The 21,820-nt window shown below is 35.6% G+C and overlaps 1 protein-coding gene across 1 annotated transcript; it reads left to right on the top strand.

Annotated features, from left to right (window-relative positions):
* Positions 1-37: 37 nt before the first annotated feature.
* Positions 38-11,658, top strand: LOC127558484 (S-methylmethionine--homocysteine S-methyltransferase BHMT2-like). The gene is made up of 8 exons (XM_051991809.1): positions 38-132; positions 1,883-2,015; positions 3,154-3,245; positions 4,634-4,825; positions 6,266-6,413; positions 7,490-7,672; positions 9,276-9,504; positions 11,332-11,658. Exons 1-8 carry the CDS (start codon positions 100-102, stop codon positions 11,411-11,413), a joined length of 1,092 nt encoding a protein of 363 aa, XP_051847769.1. The 5' UTR covers positions 38-99; the 3' UTR covers positions 11,414-11,658.
* The last annotated feature ends 10,162 nt before the right edge of the window (positions 11,659-21,820 follow it).

Here is a 21,820-nt window from a genome sequence, read left to right as displayed (position 1 = left end):
TGACCAGACCCACCCCGTGCCTTCCAACTACTTCTCAGCGGCAAGACAGTCACTTTGCTCTCTGAATCCCTGGACAATTTTTGTCCCAATAGTGACGAGATGGCGCGCGCAGGGGGGGAAAGGGTGAAGAAGGTGAGAGTCGTGGGGAGCCAAAGAGCTTATCCTTTTTGTTTCTGTTCGTCCGTCCAGCTGTCATTTTGTCTTTCTATCTCTGCCTTGCCTGTCTGTTGCTCAGTGTTTCTTGGTGGGAGGATGGAAGGGAGGGGAATAAGGGAGAGATTTCCCGTCTCTATCTCTGGTCTTTCTGAGTTTCTCCCTAGGTTTATCTCTTTCTGCTCACCAACACCATCTCCACCACACACACTCCAGTTATTGCCCTCGATCAGTCCGGATACGTTGAGCTGTCTTGATGGATTTTGGGCTCCGTGTGCAATTCTTACCTACTTCACGACACATCTCCCCTCCCCACTCCCCTCTCTCTGAATTTATTGTCCACGGATTTCTTGTACCCAACACATAGCCCGAACTCCCGGTTTCGCCCCACAATGGAACTTCCTTTCCCAACGTCTCGACAGAACTCCAACTAAGTTGTAAAAATTTGATCACATCCGTAAAGGTTTAACCCTTTTTTTGTCCCGGTCACTACAGAAATTTAGAAAGGATGAGGATGGGAATTGTTTTTACAGGAAAGATGAGATGAACTTAGAAAATGAGTCGTCTGGGCAGCTAGGTGCGCTGGTTGGCTCAGTGGAATCAGAAGAATGTGAGTTCAAGTGCGGCCTCATACACCAGCTGTGAGATCCTGAGCAAGTCACTTAATCCCAATTGTCTACAAAAGCCACGCTCCTCAAAATGGGCTATTTCTTAAAGCCAGCTACAAAAATTTGAGGTAGCCTTATCAGAACCCAGAGATTCTCACACCTTCTCTCCTTTCTCATTGTTTTCAGGATTTCAGAGTTTCCACATCTTAAAGTGCCTTCATTCAAACCTGCTCAGAGAACAGGGTTTCCTTATTAGGAAACCCCTTATTAGGGTTTCCTGAAGTAAAACACCGGTCACTTCATTACTATTGTATAATTGTATTATTTATTGACTATGATGTGTTATTTATTGTTATTATTTAGAAAATAAATCCAAAATCTTGATTGAATATCTGATTGTTTGTCCATGTTTAACGTCAGAGATAGTATTTAACTATCTTCCTGTTTTTTCATCAGTAAAATGAGTAGCATATCTACCTCTGAAGGGCTATTGTGAGGTTCAACTATATCGTTTTGCAAATCTTAACGTTCTATGTACATGTCATCTGTTAGGCTTGGAAAGATTATTGGGTTGTATGCAAGATCAAAAAATGTTTCATAAGCAGCCCTGCTGAGCAGACTTGTATCTAAATTAAAAGGAAGGTTACATTTACACAACCCAGCTGCTATATCTTTGTTATGAATTCTCTAAGTAAATCTTCTTTTGTTTTGGAATTTCCTATAAATATTTTTTCACTCAATATTGGACCTAAATTACTAGGGACTCCATCTGGTCTATTATACCTTGAAATCTAATTTCCATCACTCACCTGAAATTACTTTCTCCAAGTTTACTAATCATCTTTTAATTACTAATCTAATGTTTCATTCTCAATTCTCATCTTCTTCCTTCTCTGCAGTATTTGACACTTTGATCTCCATCTTATTCTAAATATTCTTTCCTCCTTGAAGTTTTATGACAGTATCCCCTCCTGGTTCTGCCTCTATCTGTCTAGTTACTCCTCCTCCTCAGTCTCTGTTGCAAAATCATTATCCATGCTCTGTTCTCTAAAAATAAGTGTTCTTCAAGTCTTTAAAAATAAAAATGGAAAAAAACCCAAATACTTTTTCTTTCTTTCTAGGGCATTCTAGAGCGTCTGAATAGTGGAGAGGTTGTGATTGGTGATGGAAGTTTCGTTTTTACCCTTGAGAAGAGAGGGTATGTGAAAGCTGGACTCTGGACTCCAGAAGCATCTGTAGAGTACCCAGAAGCAGGTTAATCAAATCATCATCACATTTTTAAAATGTTCTTTTCTGCATGACATTTTGTTCTGTCTTGCCTTGTTTCAAGTTCTCTAATTATCTCATTGGATTTGTCATGGCATAAAAATATTACATAAATATATATTATAATTGTGTATTATAAATATATGTTCATATGCTATATACATATATAGATAGATTAAATTTATTTTCATAGAAAAAATAAAAGAAAAATACAAATGAAGATGATATGTATCAATCCCATTCACTTCTTATCAAGAAATATTTATGAAATGCTTATATGAAGGATTCCAAGAATACAAAGAAGAAATCAGAAGAGAGCAATATGTGAAGGACAACAATGAGATTGGAACCCTGAATTGCAAGTTAAAGGACTTGACTTCAACTCCCAGCTGAGTTACCCATATGATTTTTTACAAGCCATTTATCGGTTCCATACCTCAGTTTCTTCATAGTAAAATTAGAATATTGGAACAAAAGACTATGATTCCTTCTAGTTCTAAATCTATGATGATCCTCCTTGCTTCCAGAGAGCTAACAGTCTAATGGAGCATAAGACAAGAACACAAGTAATTGTGCTAACCAAAGAAGTTCATAGAAGAGCTCTATATAAAATGCTTTGAGAAATCCAAAGATGAGTTCATAGAAAATGTGGGGATTAGGAAAATTTTTTTGAGAGGGAAAATATTTCAAAAATAACCTGATATCCAAATAATCAAGTATTTCTTCATTCATTTTGCTTTAGAGAGGTCATACAAGTCTGATGATAATTGAATTTATCCTATTCTTCATCCCCCTGGTTAATATTCTCTAGAAGTCAAGGACTAACGTATCAATCAGCAATCAATGTTACTCGTGGATATCATAAGCCATCCAAATTATGCCTCTTGTCCCACCTCTTCCTATTAATGCTGCATGTTCTTATTACTTTTTCTGAAGTCTTTCATAAATATTAGGTCCCAACTAGGTGATTCCCAAGTTAGTCATTTCACTAGTCATACCTAACTAATGAATGGCAAATAAAAATGGATTGGGGACATGCTCTTGTGGTTTTCTGTTTATTGTTTGGTTTTCTTTAAAAAACAAAAACGAAAACAAACAAACAAACAAAAACTCTTTACCTTTGCAGTACGTCAGCTTCATATGGAGTATCTGAGGGCTGGATCCAATGTCATGCAAACCTTTACCTTTTTTGGGGGCAAGGACAATCTGGAAAACAAGGTAAATTAGGAAGCAGAAAAATGGTTCAACCTGAAATCAAATATCTTTTCACTGAAAGACTTTACAAATAAGCTCTTCTATATCTACTTTTCCCATGAAAAAATTTTATACACTTTTCCCTCCCTACCTTTTTACTCTTTAATAAATGACATTTTATAAATTGGGGATTAGAAAGAGGGATTAAAAGTATTTTAGAGGTTATCATGCCATTCTTCTTTGGGTTTACAGTAAAGCAGAGCAATGGATTGTTTCCATTTATTGTTGTTGCTTCAGTTCATCTCATTTGTCTCCATTCACTGAGATAGTGTGGTGCAGTGGAAAAACCCCAGTTCCTACCCCTTTCTAAGGACCAGTGAAGCATGAGATCCTCCTTTTGTCAGGAAACTGATGGACTCACAATGCAGAATAAGACTTAGATGTAGCCAGTATGTGGATTTATTGACTCTGTTTATTTGTTACAAGGTTTTGGTTTGGTGGAGTTTGGGGGCAGAATGGGAAGGAAAAGAGAGGTGGGATTAGGTCAACTTTTAAAAAAGGAAAAAAGAAAGAAAAGAGGGTCATTGAAGCATTTTTTAAATGCAAAGAAGAGAATAGAAAGAAGTCCAGAAAAAAAATCACAGACAAGCAGTATAGTCGTGAAAGTTATGTATTGAATATATGTTTTATTGTAAAAGAAAAAATAAGCTGTACATAACAGATTTTCAATTTCATGTTCAGTTTTCTTTTTGTTCTATTTTATATATATATGGAAATGGTAACTTTATTTGGCATTTGTAAAAATCAGAATGAAATAAAATAAAAATAATAAAATATATTATGCAATATAATAAAAATAATAAAATAAAATAAAACACTACCTCTCAAATCGGAGGACTTGATTTCAAATCCCACTTTTGTCATGAACTGTGACATTGTCTAAATCACTTATATAGTGTAGTCCTCAATTTTCTCAACTATTTGAGTTTGGGATTTTTTATAAGAAAATTGGGGTTAAGTGATTTGGCTGAGATTACACAATCAATAAGTGTTAAGTGTCTGAAACAGTATTTGAACTCAGGTCCTCCTGATTTTAGGGCCAATACTTTATCTACTATGTCACTTAGGTGCATCTCTCATTGATAAAGTGAAGGAGTTGTCTTAATTGTGCTCTGAGGTTCATCACAGTTCTGAACTTCTTACCGCTCCTATAAACTTTATTTGGTTCCTTCACCTAATTTTGACCTTTCAATGTTGGCTTTAAACAAAGATTTTAATAAAAATTTAATTCTCCTATACTTTGAACAAACTTCTTGTACACCTCTAACTCTTTTCCCATCTTGCTCTCATCTGTCTTTGACTTTACAGAAAACATTGGTCCTATTGTATAAATTTTTATTCTCTAATTTCAGTGGAAAGATGTAAATGAAGCTTCCTGTGACCTTGCCAGGGAAGTGGCTGAAAAGGGAAATGCTTTGGTAGCAGGAGGAATCAGTCAAACATCATTGTACAAAAGATATAAGAATAAACTTGAAATTAAAGAAATTTTTCAACAACAACTAGAGATTTTTACCAGAAAGAATGTGGACTTCCTGATTGCAGAGGTAAACAGTAAAGGAAAGAGGTTGGAATCAGGAAGAACAGAATTTGAATTCTTCCTCAATACTTACTAAATGTATGACTTTGCAGAAATCACTTAACCTCCATCTGCCTCGGTTTCTTCATCTATGAAATGGAGTTAGTAATAGCATTTCCTTCAAAGGATTGCTGTAAGGATCAAATGCGGTATATTGGTAATTTCCTTTACAAACCTTAAAGTATCATATAATTATTACCTATCATTATATTATTGGTAGGAACTAGAGATAAGAAGAAAAGTCAAAAGATTCCTGCCTTTATAGAGCTTGGATCATTCCTACTTTTGAACTTTTGTTCATGTTCTTCATAGTATATGGGTATTGGCCTCTTGAAGCCCAAAACTTAAACACAGAAAGCAAGGTATTCATAAAGAGATGATAAACTACAGTTATTCCTTCCACACTTCAACCTTCCTCATCATGGAGTTATGAGTCAGCATTGTAGTCATTGCTATATTAAGGATCAGCAGAAAAAATTAAATGGGATTTTGGGGATAGGTTTTCAGAAGCTACAGACAACACAGAAAAAGTTTAGAAATTCAGAAATGCATACTATATATGTGTATATAGTATTGTATAATATCAATATATTTTATCTTTAATGCAACTTTATATAACTTTAATATTTTATATCGAATATTATAGAAATATATGACATATTGTATGAATATATAATAAAACATATACTGAATACTATATATAAATATATAGATGTACAATATATCTTTAATAATAATCCAGACTTCTTCTCTGGTAAACATTTTTACACAGTCTTTATAGATTGCACAACCCACTCAATGATGTGGAAGGAATAATTGTAAATGCATTTGTAAAAGTCGATATTCCCTTATGAATCAATGCCTTAAAAGAATTATAGCAAGCATTTTAGAGGTCATCTAGTACAGCTACCCATTTTATAGATTAGAACATTTAGAATCACATATATAGTATGCCCTAGTAAGCCCCTGAAATTTGGTTCCAGCCTCCCCTGATTCTAGAGTCAAGGAGGTTTCTATTGTTCTGTGATCTTTACCAATCTAAATCTTACATGTCCCACACCTCTTCCTAATTCTGGTAACAGAGAGTTGGGCTATCCTACCACACAATCTAGATATCATAGGATATTAATTGTTCCTGTTTTTATTTATTGTTTTTAGTCTTGCTAAGGAGAATTTCTGAATGTAAACTCATTGCACTATTCTAACAGCTATTAAAATCAGAGAAATTGACCTTTAAGTAAATGCTCTTGCGTACAGGTGATTTCCTAAAATAGTTTCATTGTTGTACCCATGTTTGGTAAATTTCTGTTATTGTCTTGTAAATTAGAGTACCATCATTTTTTTTTATTTGATATATTTAGTAATTGCTTTATATTTGGGTCAGTGGAGTAAGTGAAACTTCTTTCAGTATTTTGAGTATTGTGAAGAAGCTGTGTGGGCTGTTGAAGTCTTAAAAGAGTCTGGGAAGCCAGTGGCAGCTACCATGTGTATTGGTCCAGAGGGAGATATGCATAATCTAACACCTGGAGAATGTGCAATTCGACTGGTCAAAGCAGGTAAAGTTTTAATATGGGTCTTTAACATAATAAATAGCCAAGGAATTTGGTTTTCAAACTAGTAAAGTTACTTTGCTCTTTGCCTTGAAGTCGGAAAAAGGAATGGAAGAAAAAATTTTATCTCCTCAAATGGCATCAAGAGATCAAAATATGATAAACCCTTAACTTGTCTTTGACATCTCCAGCCCCTTATTTTAGTGCTTTTTTCCTCTTGGTGGTAGAAACTCCTTTTCAACAATACCTTCGATCTAGTCTCTGCTTTAAACTCATGTTTATCCCATGACACAGAATCTTACATCTAGTATGATAAAAGACTTAATCTGGTTATTGTTGTGGCCTCTAAATGATAATAACATCCTATCCTCCAGCTTGGGCTTGGGAAAAATAGATATTAAAATCTGTTATTCTTGTTCCAGCTTCTGCAGCCACCATACTAATTACTCCTAGCTCTAGAATCACAGCAAGGTTGAACAAATTTCTAGGACATCTGTTTTCACACCCTATTTGCATGAAGAAAACTTGGTTCCTTTGCTATAAATATGAAGTTTGATGGAGCTCTTTCTGTGGAGGGGGGAGAAGCACAAAATGTTTCTTTGTGTGTGGAAGACCTTAAGAAGATATATAGTAGTTCATTTCCTGAGTGCGGCACTTTGTAACTGCCACAGGAAATAAGGCTAAAAATTAATAGTGAACTCATCCAGCACAATCTCTAATCTCCCTCCATGCATATATTGAGTATCTCCTTTAGAATCAAGAAGCTTTTTAAAGTACCCATTTTTCTGGCTCAAAGCCACAGTACTATTTCAGGTTACCTCAGAATAATTCTTGGTATATAACTGGAAACCTAGGATTATAGATCCACAGCAGCAAGGCATACAAGCCATATTTTAACCTTCTTTTTTTTTTTTTATAAAAGTGGAAACTAAGGTCCATAGTATTTCATACCATTTTAATGTGTGACCTTGGGCAAGTGATTTGTCATAGAGAGAGATAATTAGTAGAAAATTCTCCCCTCCTTCAATCTTTAAGAATTGTGAAGGGGAAAGCTAATTTTTTTTATTTGTTTAATCTCTTAGGAGCTTCCATTGTTGGTGTGAATTGCCGCTTTGGACCAGAGATCAGCTTGGCCACTGTGAAACTAATGAAAGAGGGCCTAGAGGCCTCCGGTCTGAAAGCACACTTGATGGTGCAGTCACTAGGCTTCCATACTCCTGACTGTGGCAAAGGAGGATTTGTGGACCTCCCACAGTACCCTTTCGGTGAGAATGTGTGATTAGATATAGTCTTGACTTCCTGTCCTGTGAAGTAAAAACTGTAAGGCATATGCAGCTATATTCTGTCCCACTGACCATGTGAGGTCAAGGAAAGTTAAAGGTTTAATATTAACTACAGAGAGACCCAAGGAAAAACTGTTCTAGTATATTTAGTCTTGATAATAGCTTTTTATTTTTCAAAACACATGCAGAGATGGTTCCAACAATCACCCTTGCAAAACCTTGTATTCCAAATTTTTCTCCCTCTCTTTCTTCCTTCCCCCTCCCCTAGACAGCAAGCAATCCAGTATAGATTAAAATATGCAATTCTTCTAAATATATTTCTACATTTATCATGTTGCACAAGGAAAATCAGATCAAAAAAGGAAAAAATGAGAAAAAATAAGCAAGCAAACAACAACAATAACAAAGATTAAAATATGATGTTGTGATCCACACTCAATTCCCACAGTCCTCCTTCTGGGTACAAATGGCTCTGTCCATCACAAGACTATTGGATTTAGCCTGAATCATCTCATTGTTGAAAAGAACCAAGTCTTTCACAAGTGATCATCACATAATCTTATTGCTGTGTGCAATGTTTTCTTGGTTGCACTCATTTCACTTAGCATCAGTTCATGTAAGTCTCTTCAGGCCTTTCTGAAATCAGCCTGCTAATGATTTATTATAGAATAATAATATTCTATTAGTATGTTTAGTCTTGAACTTGAGTGGGAAATTGATTCCAGGAGAACATCTTATCTATCAAATGGAAGATGATGAGCTAGAGAAATTTACTTCTATGAAGTCTCCCACTCACATCCAACCAGATATTTACATCGATATCTGACTTAGAAATATGGCTTGCATTTCACCTTTTCTTTCCACTTCCACAGCCAATATTCTAGTTTACATTTGAAAAGCTCTGTCCTGAATTATCCTTCTGATAAACCTCTCTGCTACCAGACCCCTCTGCACAAAGAAAGTCAAGCAGATAAAGTCCTTGTTTTTGTTTTTCAGTCATTTCCAACTCTTTGTGACTTTATTTGGGGTTTTCTTGGCAGAGATATTAAAGTGATTTGCTGTTATCTTCTGCTGCTCATTTTACATATGAGGAAACTGAGGCAAACAGGATTAAGTGATTTTCCCAATGACATACAGCTAGGAAGAACTTGAGAACAGATTTGAATTCAGGTTTTCCTGACTCCATATCTATATTCTATCCACTGTGCCACCTAGCTGCCCCAAGTCTAATGTAAAAACCACTATTAAGTTCCACTATCAAGTTCTGAAGATAATAGAAAAATATTTATATTAGGTTATATATTATTATTTATATATTTCATATACATATTTACAATATTATGCATATTATTATATATGATATAAATTAATCTATGTATTACATATTTTTATTTTATGTATTATATATGTATATATGTCAATATATATTATTTACATATAGGAAATTATATATTTCCTATAATAGAAGTAATTCTTTTACTTCAATAACATAATTTTATTAGATATTTACTAAAAAATAAAGTCTTAGGTTACATTTTGGGATGTATTTTGTAATTACAGCCATTCCCTTTCATTTCCATTATAGGTCTAGAACCTAGAGTTGCTACCCGATGGGATATTCAAAAATATGCCAGGGAAGCCTACAACTTGGGTGTCAGGTACATCGGAGGCTGCTGTGGATTTGAGCCTTATCATATCAGAGCGATAGCAGAGGAGCTGGCTCCTGAAAGGGGCTTCCTGCCTGATGCTTCTGAAAAGCATGACAGCTGGGGGAATGGTTTGAGCATGCACACCAAGCCCTGGGTTAGAGCAAGGTAAGCATAATTATTTTGCTGTTGTTCAGTCATTTCAATTATGTCCTACTTTTCATGAATACTGGAGTGTTTGCCATTTCCTTCTCCAACTCACTTCACAGATGAGGAAACTGAGGCAAATGGGGTTAAGTGACTTGCTTAGGATCACACAGCTAGTATCTGAGGTCAGATTTGAACTTAGAACTTACTGATTCCAGACCCATCATTCTATCCACTGCACACCTAAATGCCCCAACTCACACTTAAATTTCTTAATGTAAAATCATTTTACAAAATCTAATTCCCAAACTCCAAAAATATCTTAGTGAAAGAGGAGGAGGGAGAGAAGGAAGAAGAAGATGAAGGAAGGAAGAGAGAGAGCAGGAGGGAAAGGAAGAAGGAGGAAGGAAGCAAGGAAGGAAGAAAAGAGGGAGGGAAGAAGGGAGGGAGGGAAAAAGGGATAAGGAAGGAAGGGAGGGAGGAAAAAGGAAGGGAAGGAGAGAGGGAGGGAGGAAAAAGGGAGAGAGGGAGGGAGGAAGAAGGGAGGAAGGAAGGAAAGAAAGGAGAAAGAAGGAAAGCAAGGGTACTTTTCTCCTGAATTGTCTGGTTGGATCTCCAGAGGGCAGGTACTATTCCATATAGTCATTATCTATTAGAAAGAAGAATTGAACTCACATCTTCTTCATTCTAAGGTCAGTGTTTTATCTATCAGCCATTTCATAATTGATATGACATTACTAAAAGGAATTAAGTGGTAGAAGCAGCAAATTTTCTTACTAATTATAAAGCTTATTGAACACACATAATTCAGTCAATATCTTTTATGGATTTTTAAAATACAAATTTTCAAAGACATTAAACTTCATTTATTAAAGTTGTAACCTAATATTGTTCATTAATGGCCAGATTTTTCTGCCTCTGAACTCTCCTGTTAACTGACAATTCCCAGATTTTTATGATATATTTGTATATGAGATACTTATGTAAACCAGGTATCTCCCTTTTTGATCAACAAATATTTATTGCATATCTGCTATTGTAGATGAAAGGAAAACATAAAACATATTTTAACCCAAAGGTCTTTAGTTATAAACTTTTATAACAGGGGATCTTAACCTTTTTTGAGTCATAGACCTCCTTTGGCAGTTTGATGGATTACTTCTGAGAATAATGTTTTTAAGTGCATAAAATAAAATATATAGGATTACAAAGGAAACAAAATATATCGAAGCTGAATTATCAAAAATAATTAAAATAATAATTAAATTAATTAACCCCAGGTTAAGAATCCGTGCTCTATTCTTATTCTTCTTTCTCTGTAAACAGGAGATTAGCATCTTGGTCAGCCTTTGGTTGGCAGGAAAATCATAAATGATAATGCTTTGTTGCATTAGATAAGATCTATGTCTTGATGGATAGTATCATGATGTTAAGATATACAGTATGTGTAAGCCACCAAATTTTATAAAATTCAAGTAAATTCTTGTTTGCTAAGTATGATAAAACAATTAACTAAGGCAATCTCAACAGGAAACAAAAATATATATAACTGATATGACTAGAAATTTCCGAACCTCAATTTCCTCATTTTTAAAATGAGGAAAATGAGGGTTAGACTTATCATTCTTTAGAGAACTTTCAAGAATTTCTCCTAAATATAACTTCTAACCCCCTCTTTTAAATTGTGTTAATAGATATTTTCTGATAGCAGAAATTCATTAGCTTCTATTGCCCTTTACTATGTAAAATTATTAAGTATACTGAGCAAGTTTGCCTAAGTGACAGTTTGTTTAATTGAACTTTTGTTCTTCAGCTCAAAATTCTAAGTGAGACTTTATCTTTCCACAGGGCCCAAAAGGAATACTGGAAGAATCTGTTGCCAGCTTCAGGAAGGCCATATTTTCCTTCTTTGTCAAAACCAGATGCCTGAGGATGCCAGAGAAATAGCTGAGTTGAAATAACAACAGGAGGTTCTGTCTCAGTGTCTTCTCTGTGAAGTATTTCCTGTCTAGTCTAGTCCACATGAATTTCAATTGCCTTTATGGTGAGGACCACAAAGTTTAGAGTCCTTTATCATTCTCTAATTGTTCAAAAGACCTGAAATTTTTTCCTGAGCCAGGAGCCAGAAAATTTTGCTTAAAAACTTGCATTAAAAAGTACTTACTAATGGTGAAACATGTTTTGATTCCCTTTTTAAATTTTGCCTGGGCCAAGAAGGTAGAAGTGTGAAAAACCTCAAAAGTGCTCCTGAAGCCCAACCACAAACCCATTTTCATGAAAGACTAAGCTTTTCTATTCAAAGTGAATAATTCTCTCCTTTCCCCAGAAGAGACTTGGGATTACATAAGTATTTGCATAATTATAAAATTTGAGAATTGTTAGAAAGCAGTAGAGTTCAAATAGAAGAAATTTCTGTTTAGACATTAGTTTGCAATTATTGTTATTGTTTGTCCTTCATTTTCAAAGAGAACCAATGACATAAGGAGGATGATGTCTTGACTTTTGTGTAAATTGGATTTAAGTGAGGTGGAGTTGTACAAAGTCATCAGTCCTCCTCTTTCTTCCAGTCATCAGAGTCCAGTGTCAAGACATAAATCAAGACAACTAAAGATGCTCCAGCCAAGGAGGATTCCAGGATTGTTCTGTAGAAATCCTTGTGGGAGGAAATGTTAGGTGGACAGAAATGTATTCCCCTTCTCCAATACCACAACTAGTGCTGGGAGATCAATACAACAGAAGACTTTGGAAAGTGGAATTGTTGAGTGAAATAGGGAAATTTAGCAGCTTCAGCTATGGATATTTGGGACATGGAAGAACAAAAATATTTAAGGGAAAAAACTGAAAAGATCATCTATGCTAGGTAGTTTGTAATGGATGCCCTTGCATAATGGCAGGATGGGAAGTGTTACTATGTCCCACTCGTGCTTTTCATCCTATCTATGTCTCTCCATGTCTTAACCAGCCTGTCACTCACCCCAACTCCAAGTGCTCGCAGCCAATATAGTCAGAAGAAAGAGTTAATTACATAGGTTGCTCTTCCTCCCATGCCAAATTATACCAATCAGCGACATGAAGAGAAGGAAGCAAGGAAGGACCCAAGCCACCCTTAGGCTGGTAAGGGAAATTAAGGTTATTTTTAGGAATGGTTTAGTTTTTTGTATTTTGGAAATCACACTGGAAAAGGAAATTGAGACAAAACATGAAAGGAGGTGGGAAGTAAAGGGAATAGAGTCTAAACTCCCTTTTCTGAGCCTCTTAACTTGACCTCTCCCCCATAGTAGTTAGAGAAAAGAGGTGAGGAAGACTGGTTTACTTTATGATTTGTTAATGTTAAAAATTTATCCAGTTGGCAAAAGAAAAAGAGACAGAACCAAATGTCTTTTCTCCTAATTAACAAATTTGTTATTTGTTGGCTTAGTGTTTGTCCAAAGGTCAACTAGTTTACATTGCTCTCTTTTTAAAAAGACCTTCCTACATTAGACACTCTCATTTAATGTAGAACATTTTCTATGATCAAATCATTAACCGTGGTATATAAGTCACTTGAAACAGTAGGGGGTTCTTCTCCCACTCAATTAAGATAACGGAAGGGTTGACTCAATCATATGTATAAACTAAATATCAAAAGTCTTTTTGTGTATAAACCAGGTATCAAAAGTCTTCGATTAATTTTATAAGAATAAAGTGCTCTGGTCATTTGATAAAGATAGGCGAACTCTGGAAATAATTTGTAATTGGCTGAAAGAATAGTACACACCAAAGAGATGCTCCAACCAACTGCTTGAGAGGAACCCATTCAGGTGAAAGAGAAATAGAGAGTTTTTGTCTTACCATCATGGGAATCTACAAGATGCTAAGAAATTATCAGATGTATATACCTCAACAATGACACTGTTTGAGGATGTATTCTGATGGAAGTGGATCTCTTCGATAAAGATAGCTAATTCAGTTTCAGTTGATCAAAGATGAGCAGAAGCAGCTACACCCAAAGAAAGAACATTGGGAGATGAATATAAACTGCTTGCATTTTTTATTTTCTTCCCGGATTATTTATACCTTCTGAATTCAATTCTCCCTGTGCAACAAGAAAACTGTTTGGTTCTGCACACATATATTGTATCCAGGATATACTGTAACCTATTTAACATGTAAAGGACTGCTTGCCATCTGGGGGAGGGGGTGGAGGGAGGGAGGGGAAAAATCGGAACAGAAGTGAAAGCAAGGGATAATGTTGTAAAAAATTACCCTGGCATGAGTTCTATCAATAAAAAGTCATTAAAAAAAAAGAAAGAAAAAGAAATTATCAGATGCCCGATTAGGGATGAGAGTCAGTAAAAAGTCTGCAGACCTACAACAGCAGTCCCAAGAAATTGGAATATGCCAAAGTACCAGCTGCCTTATCTAAATAGAGAGTCACACTTATGGGCTCTTTGTGAGGACTCTAAAAAGGCAGGAGAGAACTTCCAGTAAAATAAAAGCTATGCATTTATCCTTTAGGAGTAAAACAATGGGAGTAGAAAGGAAGTTAGAGTGTCTGGTCAAGTTGGTTGCTTGAACTAAGTAGAAAGGCTCCTTTCCCCAAAATTGGCTCCAGCAAAAACCTGAAAATCACACTAGACCAAATAATTAAGAAATCCATTGAAAAGCTGCTGTAAGAACACATTTCCACTCCAAAATTATTAATCAAAAAGTCCACCAGTAATAAGAAAAGGGATTGCCAACTGAGGCAAACAAGTCTTCAGCGGAGAGAGGTCAAAAAACACTCTTCAAAGATTCTATATAAGGGAAAGCAAGAATGAAGAAGAAACAAAGAATGCAGAGCAATCACACTGGGGCCATTTAGATTCCCAGAGTCTTTGAAATCTCTAGCGCCTTTATCTTAGGTAACTTAGGAGGCTTTAAAGATCTATCACTCTAACTTCAAAGATTCAGGATAGGGGACCCAACTGTAGGAGGTAGAGGTCAATACAGGAATCCAGAGGATCTAAATTAAGACCAAATCAAGATGACCACCCCATTTAAAAGTACAGCAGGGACAAAGTTTGTCCCTGGCACAAAGCTCCAAGTAGGAACTAGGTCATGATGAGTAGGTCAAAGAAAACTGTTATGGGCCAGAACACTGTACTTGAAACGAGGATTCTCACAAGGTGTTAAGTCAGTGGAATTGATAAGACAATGGTTATTTAGTTTAGCTTGGTGATTAATAGTTCTCTAGTTCAGTATGAATGAATTAATCTTACAACAAATAATGGTTCCCTAGTGATATAATGATTGGTTTATACTCAGTATACTGTAAATGATCTAATTATAACGGAGCATATAAAGCTGGGACAAACTCAGCCAGAGACATTCCATCTTTGATCAGGCTCCTGGTGGCTTTCCTTCTTGCACTTTAGGAGAGACTGGTACAGACTCAGAACCAGATTTATTCCATTTCTTACCTTTGTGGTGGCTAGCGCACAAGCCCTCAGACTTAGAGATTCATTCCATCTTCATCAGCCTTGTGGTGGCTGGTTTGACCTCCTGCTCCCCCCAACTGAGACCAAGGCCCATCTGAAGGACCTCAAGAAAGCTAGCCAAGCCCCAGACAAGGAGACAATAAAGAATTTGCTATTCTTGTGGTGATTACTGAACTGAAACAAAGGCTGCTCCAAGACCTCCGGAAAACCAACCAGAACATTACAGAAAATAGCAACCAGGAATAATAATAAACATTTATGTAATGCTCTGAGTCTTCACAAGTGTTTTACACATATTAATTAATTCTAGATTGTACTGCACTGGAGCTAGCCCTGGGGCAGAAATGACTGGCTGCAATGCCCCACCCTTCACTCCTCCATAACAAAATCAGGCTCTAGGACTCAGGCCAAACTAGACACCAACCAAACTTTCTATTAACAATCAGGTAAGACCAAGGATAGGTCCTCTGTACTGGTAAGAGGCTGGTATGATGTCTTTACCTCTCAGGAAGAAGCCCATCTGGCAATTATTAAATATAACCAATTCCCGGACTATCCTATTGGAATAGGATGATTATGAGGCTGGAACTCTTTTGTCTATCCATCAAATATTTATTCATTTTTAAACAACCTTTCTAGTTTCCTACCCTTCCCGGTTGAGTTCTCACCTTTACTACTTTGGTTTCCCTGAGAAACCTCCAAGGCTATATTTCTCCTATAAAAGATCTACTTATAATGAAGATCTTTGCTAAGTTCTCTTCAGGACTAAGCCCACCAGTGAGATTACTCTCTTTCTCTCCCTCATAGTGCCTTCCTTTAATGGTGTCTTTTTCTTACTCTGGGTAACTAGTTTATCTAGCTATATGTTCTCTCAACTTTATTTCATATTTGCCACTCCTACTTCCTATTTTACCTTCTATTTCCTATTTCTATTCCTATAATTAATTTCTTCATCTTTTAAGACTTTCCTTTTCTCCCTATCAGCCCCCCACCCACACACATACCGCTCCACGATTGATGATTCTGAAATTCCTCTGTCTCACCATAACTCTCTATTCGTCATCTCTTCTTGTGCTTCATCCTCTCTCAACCTATTCTACATCTATTACATACAGGTGAATTGGATTTAGGTAAGGGAGGATTAGCCTCATTTTCCTCTCCACAGCCATCTTGATCCCATATTTTGCACCCTTAGAATCTTGATTTTAAAGTCTCCTATATCTTTAGAAAGAGAATGTCAGGGCTGCTAGACAGTACAGTGCAAAGAGTACCAGCCCCGAAATCAAGAGGACCTGAGTTCAAATCTAGCCTCAGATATTACTTCCTAGCTGTGTGATCCTAGGTAAGTCACTTAACTCTAATTACCAAGACAAAGAATGTCGGTTCTACCAGATCTCAATCTCTTTAAAATAAAGAATAAGGTCATCCCAAGGAAGCTAATAGCCTTAAAACTAGCCATTGCTTTCTGGAACTCTTCCTAGAACAAGGTTTGTTCCCTTAGATTCCTGGAGAGCTCTCTGTAGCTTATGGTGACTATCCAAAGACTTCTCAAACTTTCTTCTCAGCAAGCTAGATCATAAATCAAACGTAATTGTTTGGCTCATAATTATCAAGTAGTTCTGGTTTCCTCGTTTTTAAAATTATCTCTTTCATTTGTTTATGACTGGGTAGAGAAAAGTTACAGTGCTTATCTATTCCCAGGGGATAGAGTCATTCTTTCAATTAACTAATCAAACTCTTTCCTACTCTTTTCACATTCAAATACAGCAATTTAAAATCTGAAAGAACTTTTTTTTAGCTTTTTGTGCATGATGTGTGATATACAGAACATGAGACTGGTGTCCATGTCAATCCATATGACCTACGAATCTGACCACATGGAGTTTGGCAGAGACACATACTTCTATCACAAATGAATTTCATGAAGAAGCTGGGTCATCAAGGGCTGATGGTTTAGGATGTTGGAGATTATAACTGAGAAGTCCCTGCAGAAAAGATTAGAATATTCAAGGGAAATTCAGGAATGAAGAGGATGAATTATGAAGTTGAAAAAGACCACTGAAAGTCAGAGGTGTTTGAAGTAGGAGAATGAAAAACTATAATGACAACTAAAGTGGAGCTATTGATGAGATCCTAGATTTATTTTGTAATATTACATAAGTAATTCAACAAACAGGACAGATGAGTAACTGAAGCAACAACAATTCAACAAACACATTTAATGAGCATTTCTATAAACACTCTGTGCATATTTTTTAAAAAGCCAAAATATTCCCTGCTAGAAAAGAGTTTACGATATCCTCAGAAAGGAGAAACAAAGTAAAGAAGAGCTTATATACATATATCCAACCTTGAGAAACCAATGCCAGACCCACAGGGGCTAGGGTCCTGAGCTCATTCCATAGAGATCTATTTGATCTGGACCCAGGCTGCAAGTCATTCAGTTCTAGGGAGTCTGGTCTCTAATGAGAACAGGGATAGATTTATTGAGTCATTTTCAGTCATGACTGACTCTTTGTGAATGCATTTGGGGCTTTCTTGGCATAGATACTGAAGTAGTTTGCCATTTCCTTCTCCAGCTTATTTTTACAGATGAGGAAACTGAGGCAAACAGTGTTAATAAATTGCCAACGGTCACACAGATAGTACTAGTCTGAGGCCAAATTTGAACTCAAGGAGATGAGTCTTCCTGACTCCTGAATTAGCTGCTGAAAAGACTCACTTTTTTTCAAATTTTGTGTCTCATTAAACACCTATTTTCCAGTGACAAACTATTTAAAGCTTGGATTTAGATTCATGTCTAGAATTCCCCCCTCCAAAAAAAAAAAAAAAAAGGAAGAGAAGGGGAAGAAAAAGGAAGAAGGGGAAGAAGGAGGAGAAGAAAAAGGAGGAGAAAGAAGAGGAGGAGGAAAAAGAAAAGAAGGGGAAGAAAAAGGAAGAAGGGGAAGAAGAGGAGGAAAAGAAAGAAAATAGAGGAAGAGGAGAAGAAAAGATGATGATGATGATGATGATAATGTTGAAGTCTTGAGTTGTGTGTGCCAGCTCCACATAATTGACCAGAAGTAAGAAGGTCATCTTTGATCATACTTCAAAGAATAGCCTTCATCGCACAAAGATAAATAAATATAATATGATTTGTAGAAAGAGTAAGGGAACATTGAACTGACAAAAAGTTATTTGAATTTACTGCCCTCAGGTCATCTATATATGTCATGGGTACCCATAGTTATCACTGTTCTCTAGTTCCCTTCAGCCAGATAGCTCTACCACTATCAATCTCATTCTTCATAGAGTATTCATATAACAATGGATCAATTCTCTTTTTTCCTGCAAGTAAATTTTCTTATAACTTTGATTCTAGGATATTAAGCCCATGCCCAAGAAGAAAATCTTGGTTTAACATTTTGTGGTATAGAGATTCAAAGGTCTGACTCAAAGATTAGTTATTTAGATTAGTGGTTTTAATGGCTGATAGCAATGAAAAAAATAAAAAGATGATGCACAAAGATAGGTAGATCCAAATGGAAGAAGTTCATCATTCATTATCCTCATTAAATTATGATATTCCTTTTTCTGGTTAACATGGTGGCACAGTGGATAGAGACCTAGGTCTCAAGTTAGGAAGATTTCACTTCCTAAATTCAGATCTGGTCTCATCACTTACTATCTGTGTAACCCTGGGCAAATCACTTCACTGTTTTTGTCTCAGTTTTCTAATCTGTAAAATGAGCTAGGGAAGAAAATGACAAACTACGCCAGTATCTTTGTCAAACGGGGTCATGAATAGTTGGACATAACTGAAATGAATAAATATGTCAACTCTTTTTTTTCAATTACATCTACCAATTATGCAAAGATTTTCGCTGAAATCCAGCTAGTAATTTTTTTTTAATCTGGGCAACTAGGTCATGTGGACAGCTAGATGGCACAATATATAAAACATTGGATTGGGAATCCTGAAGACTCATCTTCATGAGTTCAAATCTTGTCTCAGACACTTATTAGCTATATGAACCTGAGCAAGTTACTTAATTCTGTTCCCTTATTTGTAAAATGAGAAGAAAATGGCAAACCATTAAATATAGCTAAAATGACTGAACAGCAGCAGCAACAAAACTTCCATCTCTGCTGATGTCAATCAGCTGTTCTTGCAAACTAACTGAAAATTGTTATATTTTTATATTTTTAAAACTGGTTAAAATCCATTAAAACCCTTTGGAAGATTTTTTTTCAGTTGGAAACATCTGATTCCAAATCTTTTAAGTATTTAGATAGGAGTTTTTTGTAGGGAACACATCAATTTGGGGAGTAAAAGCTTAGTTTTTAAATGTCTTGCTAATTATGACAGCATCATATTGATATTACCTAATCTCCCAAGATGCAATATACAATTATGATTTTACATTCATCTTAACACTATTGAAAATAAATCCATAATAAAATGATCTTAATAATTCTGGACTCTCTTGCTAAATCTGTATTGTTTATCATTTTTTTTTATTCCTAATGCATTTGATGAAGAGCTCATCCCAACAGAAAAAATGTTAAGTCTGCCATTTTCAAATCGCTGATAGAGTCAGGATTATCTATGTAACTCATAACATTAAGAACTCACTGTCACAGAGTAAGACTAAACCTATCTTCCCCTAGATGTTGTGAATTTTTGTCCTTCATTTTCAAAAAGGACCATAACATCAGGGAGGGAATGCCAATGACATGCAAGTGAATTGGATTTAAGTGAGGGAGGGCTATGCAAGGTTACCTGCCTCACTTTCCCCTCCAGAGCCATCTGGGTCTAGTAGCTAGATATATATCAGAACAACTGGAGATGGCCCTGGATGCAAAAGGAGACCTTGAGCTTTTTAAGCTATGGTTTTCAACAGATGTCAGCTTGCCTGAAACTGTGCCCATTCAGTGATTAAGGTTATCTAGCAGTTGAGGCAAAGAATCTCCTCTTTCACCTAGTCAAGAAAAAAATCTAAATAAATAAATAAATCTAGGAGGGTAAGACTCTCAGGGTTTCTCCTGATTGACTCAGATGTCCTAAAGCAGACCTAAAGATATAATATAATTCTCTAATGCAATAACATATTTCTCCCACTAGTAAGTATCAGTACTTAGCACCCTAGTTCCAATTCCATTTAACCAATTAATATCAGTTATCAACTACAAAAGAACAATATGCTCCTAAAGACAGAAACTACAAAGTTTTACCCACAACACCTAGAAATACTTGGTCTTTATAATATCTGGGTGTCTGAGGACATTAGGTTCAGACCTAAAGTGTTTTTATATACTATTCATACATAGCAAATTAATTTCATAGCTAATGGATGGATTAGTTTACATCTCTTCTAGTGCTGGATTGGACGAAGTGAATCACTTAAGATTCATCCCAAACTTTCTGGTTTTCCAGAAAATTCTTATACGGATTCCAGCTCCTAGACTTCTTACGGTTCCTCTCCTGATCTTTCAAATCTCACAAGGTTGTAAATATCTCCAATGTCCTTCACCCTAAAAATCAGGAAAAGAATAAAAAGCCAAAAAAAAAAAAAAAAAATCAAAGACAGAAATGACAGTAGAGCTTTGTACTAGTTTCAGGATATATGGCACTGTTGGAAATCTAAAGCTTTGAGGCTTCTTCTTTATTTGAAGTTAGTCAGACAAGAAAGAACAAATCTTCAAAAAGTGTTTCTTTTGATGAATCTTTTTAAAGTTTCTTGCTCATTGTTTTCATAGATTTACCCTTCCTCAGCAATACAATGATCTAAGACAATTCCAAATAACTCATGTTGGAAAATGCTATCTGCATCTAGAGATAGAACTATGAAATCTTAATGCAGATCAAAGCATACTATTTTCACTTTATTGTTGCTTTTTTCTTTCTCTATTGTTCTGATTCTTCTTTCACAACATGACTAATGTGGAAATATATTTAATATGATTATACATATATAATCTATCTCAAACTGTTATCTTGGTGAGGGAGGGAGAAAAAAATTGGTCATTTTGGGCAAGGCTTGAGATTGGAATTTAATGAAATTTAATGGAAATTAGAAAAAATAATAATAAAAACATTTTATAAAAGTAAGTTAAATTAAAATTAGATATCATTCATAAATTTACTTAATTAGATACATGGAAGCTATAATATACTGAAAGCAAACAAATGAGGAAGAAAATCTTTGTCAACTCCTCTGGGTTGTAGAAATCCTATTTCTCCTCTATGTATCTCCTGATGTGCTGTATGTGAAGCAAGTATCAGACTACATATTAAATATTAGTAGAACTAATTAATGTTCTATGTTTTCTATAAAAATAAATCACCTATTATTTTATGTACTTCCTAGGATGGGCATAACCCTACTTTGGGAACCCCCAATCCAATCTGGTCTCATTTTACAGCTGAGAAAATGAGGACAGAGAAATGAAGCTTTGTACAAGAAAACAAAAAAGCCTACTTGAATAAAAACTATAGTGAGGAAATAATCTTAAAACCATATACACTGGACTCAATTTTAGGAATATGTTTAAATGTGCTTCAATATAAAGTCAAAGTGTAGGGGCTTTTGACTTTTTGCCAGCAGAAAGGGAGCAATTTCTTTTTTTTTTTTCGTAAAATGCAAGATTTGCAAGTAGAATAACAGGAAAAAAAACTGGCTGTGGCTAGTTTTTTCCAGTTCCACAGCAGATGTTGACAGTTTTTTTTTTTTAAATAAATAAATGGAAGCCAGCTGTGACACAAGCCTCTGATAAAATGCTTTGCTGATAATGTCCAGAGTTGAGTCCTGTCAATAGCTTATGTGAAAATGACCTGCAATGATCTGAAAAGATGAGTTGAAATAAGGGGTGAAGGTTAACTGAAAAAGAAGGTTCCT

The sequence above is a fragment of the Antechinus flavipes genome, chromosome 1 (assembly GCF_016432865.1).
Source record: "Antechinus flavipes isolate AdamAnt ecotype Samford, QLD, Australia chromosome 1, AdamAnt_v2, whole genome shotgun sequence".
Lineage (NCBI taxonomy): Eukaryota > Metazoa > Chordata > Mammalia > Dasyuromorphia > Dasyuridae > Antechinus > Antechinus flavipes.
This window is presented reverse-complemented; position numbering and strand designations above follow the sequence as displayed.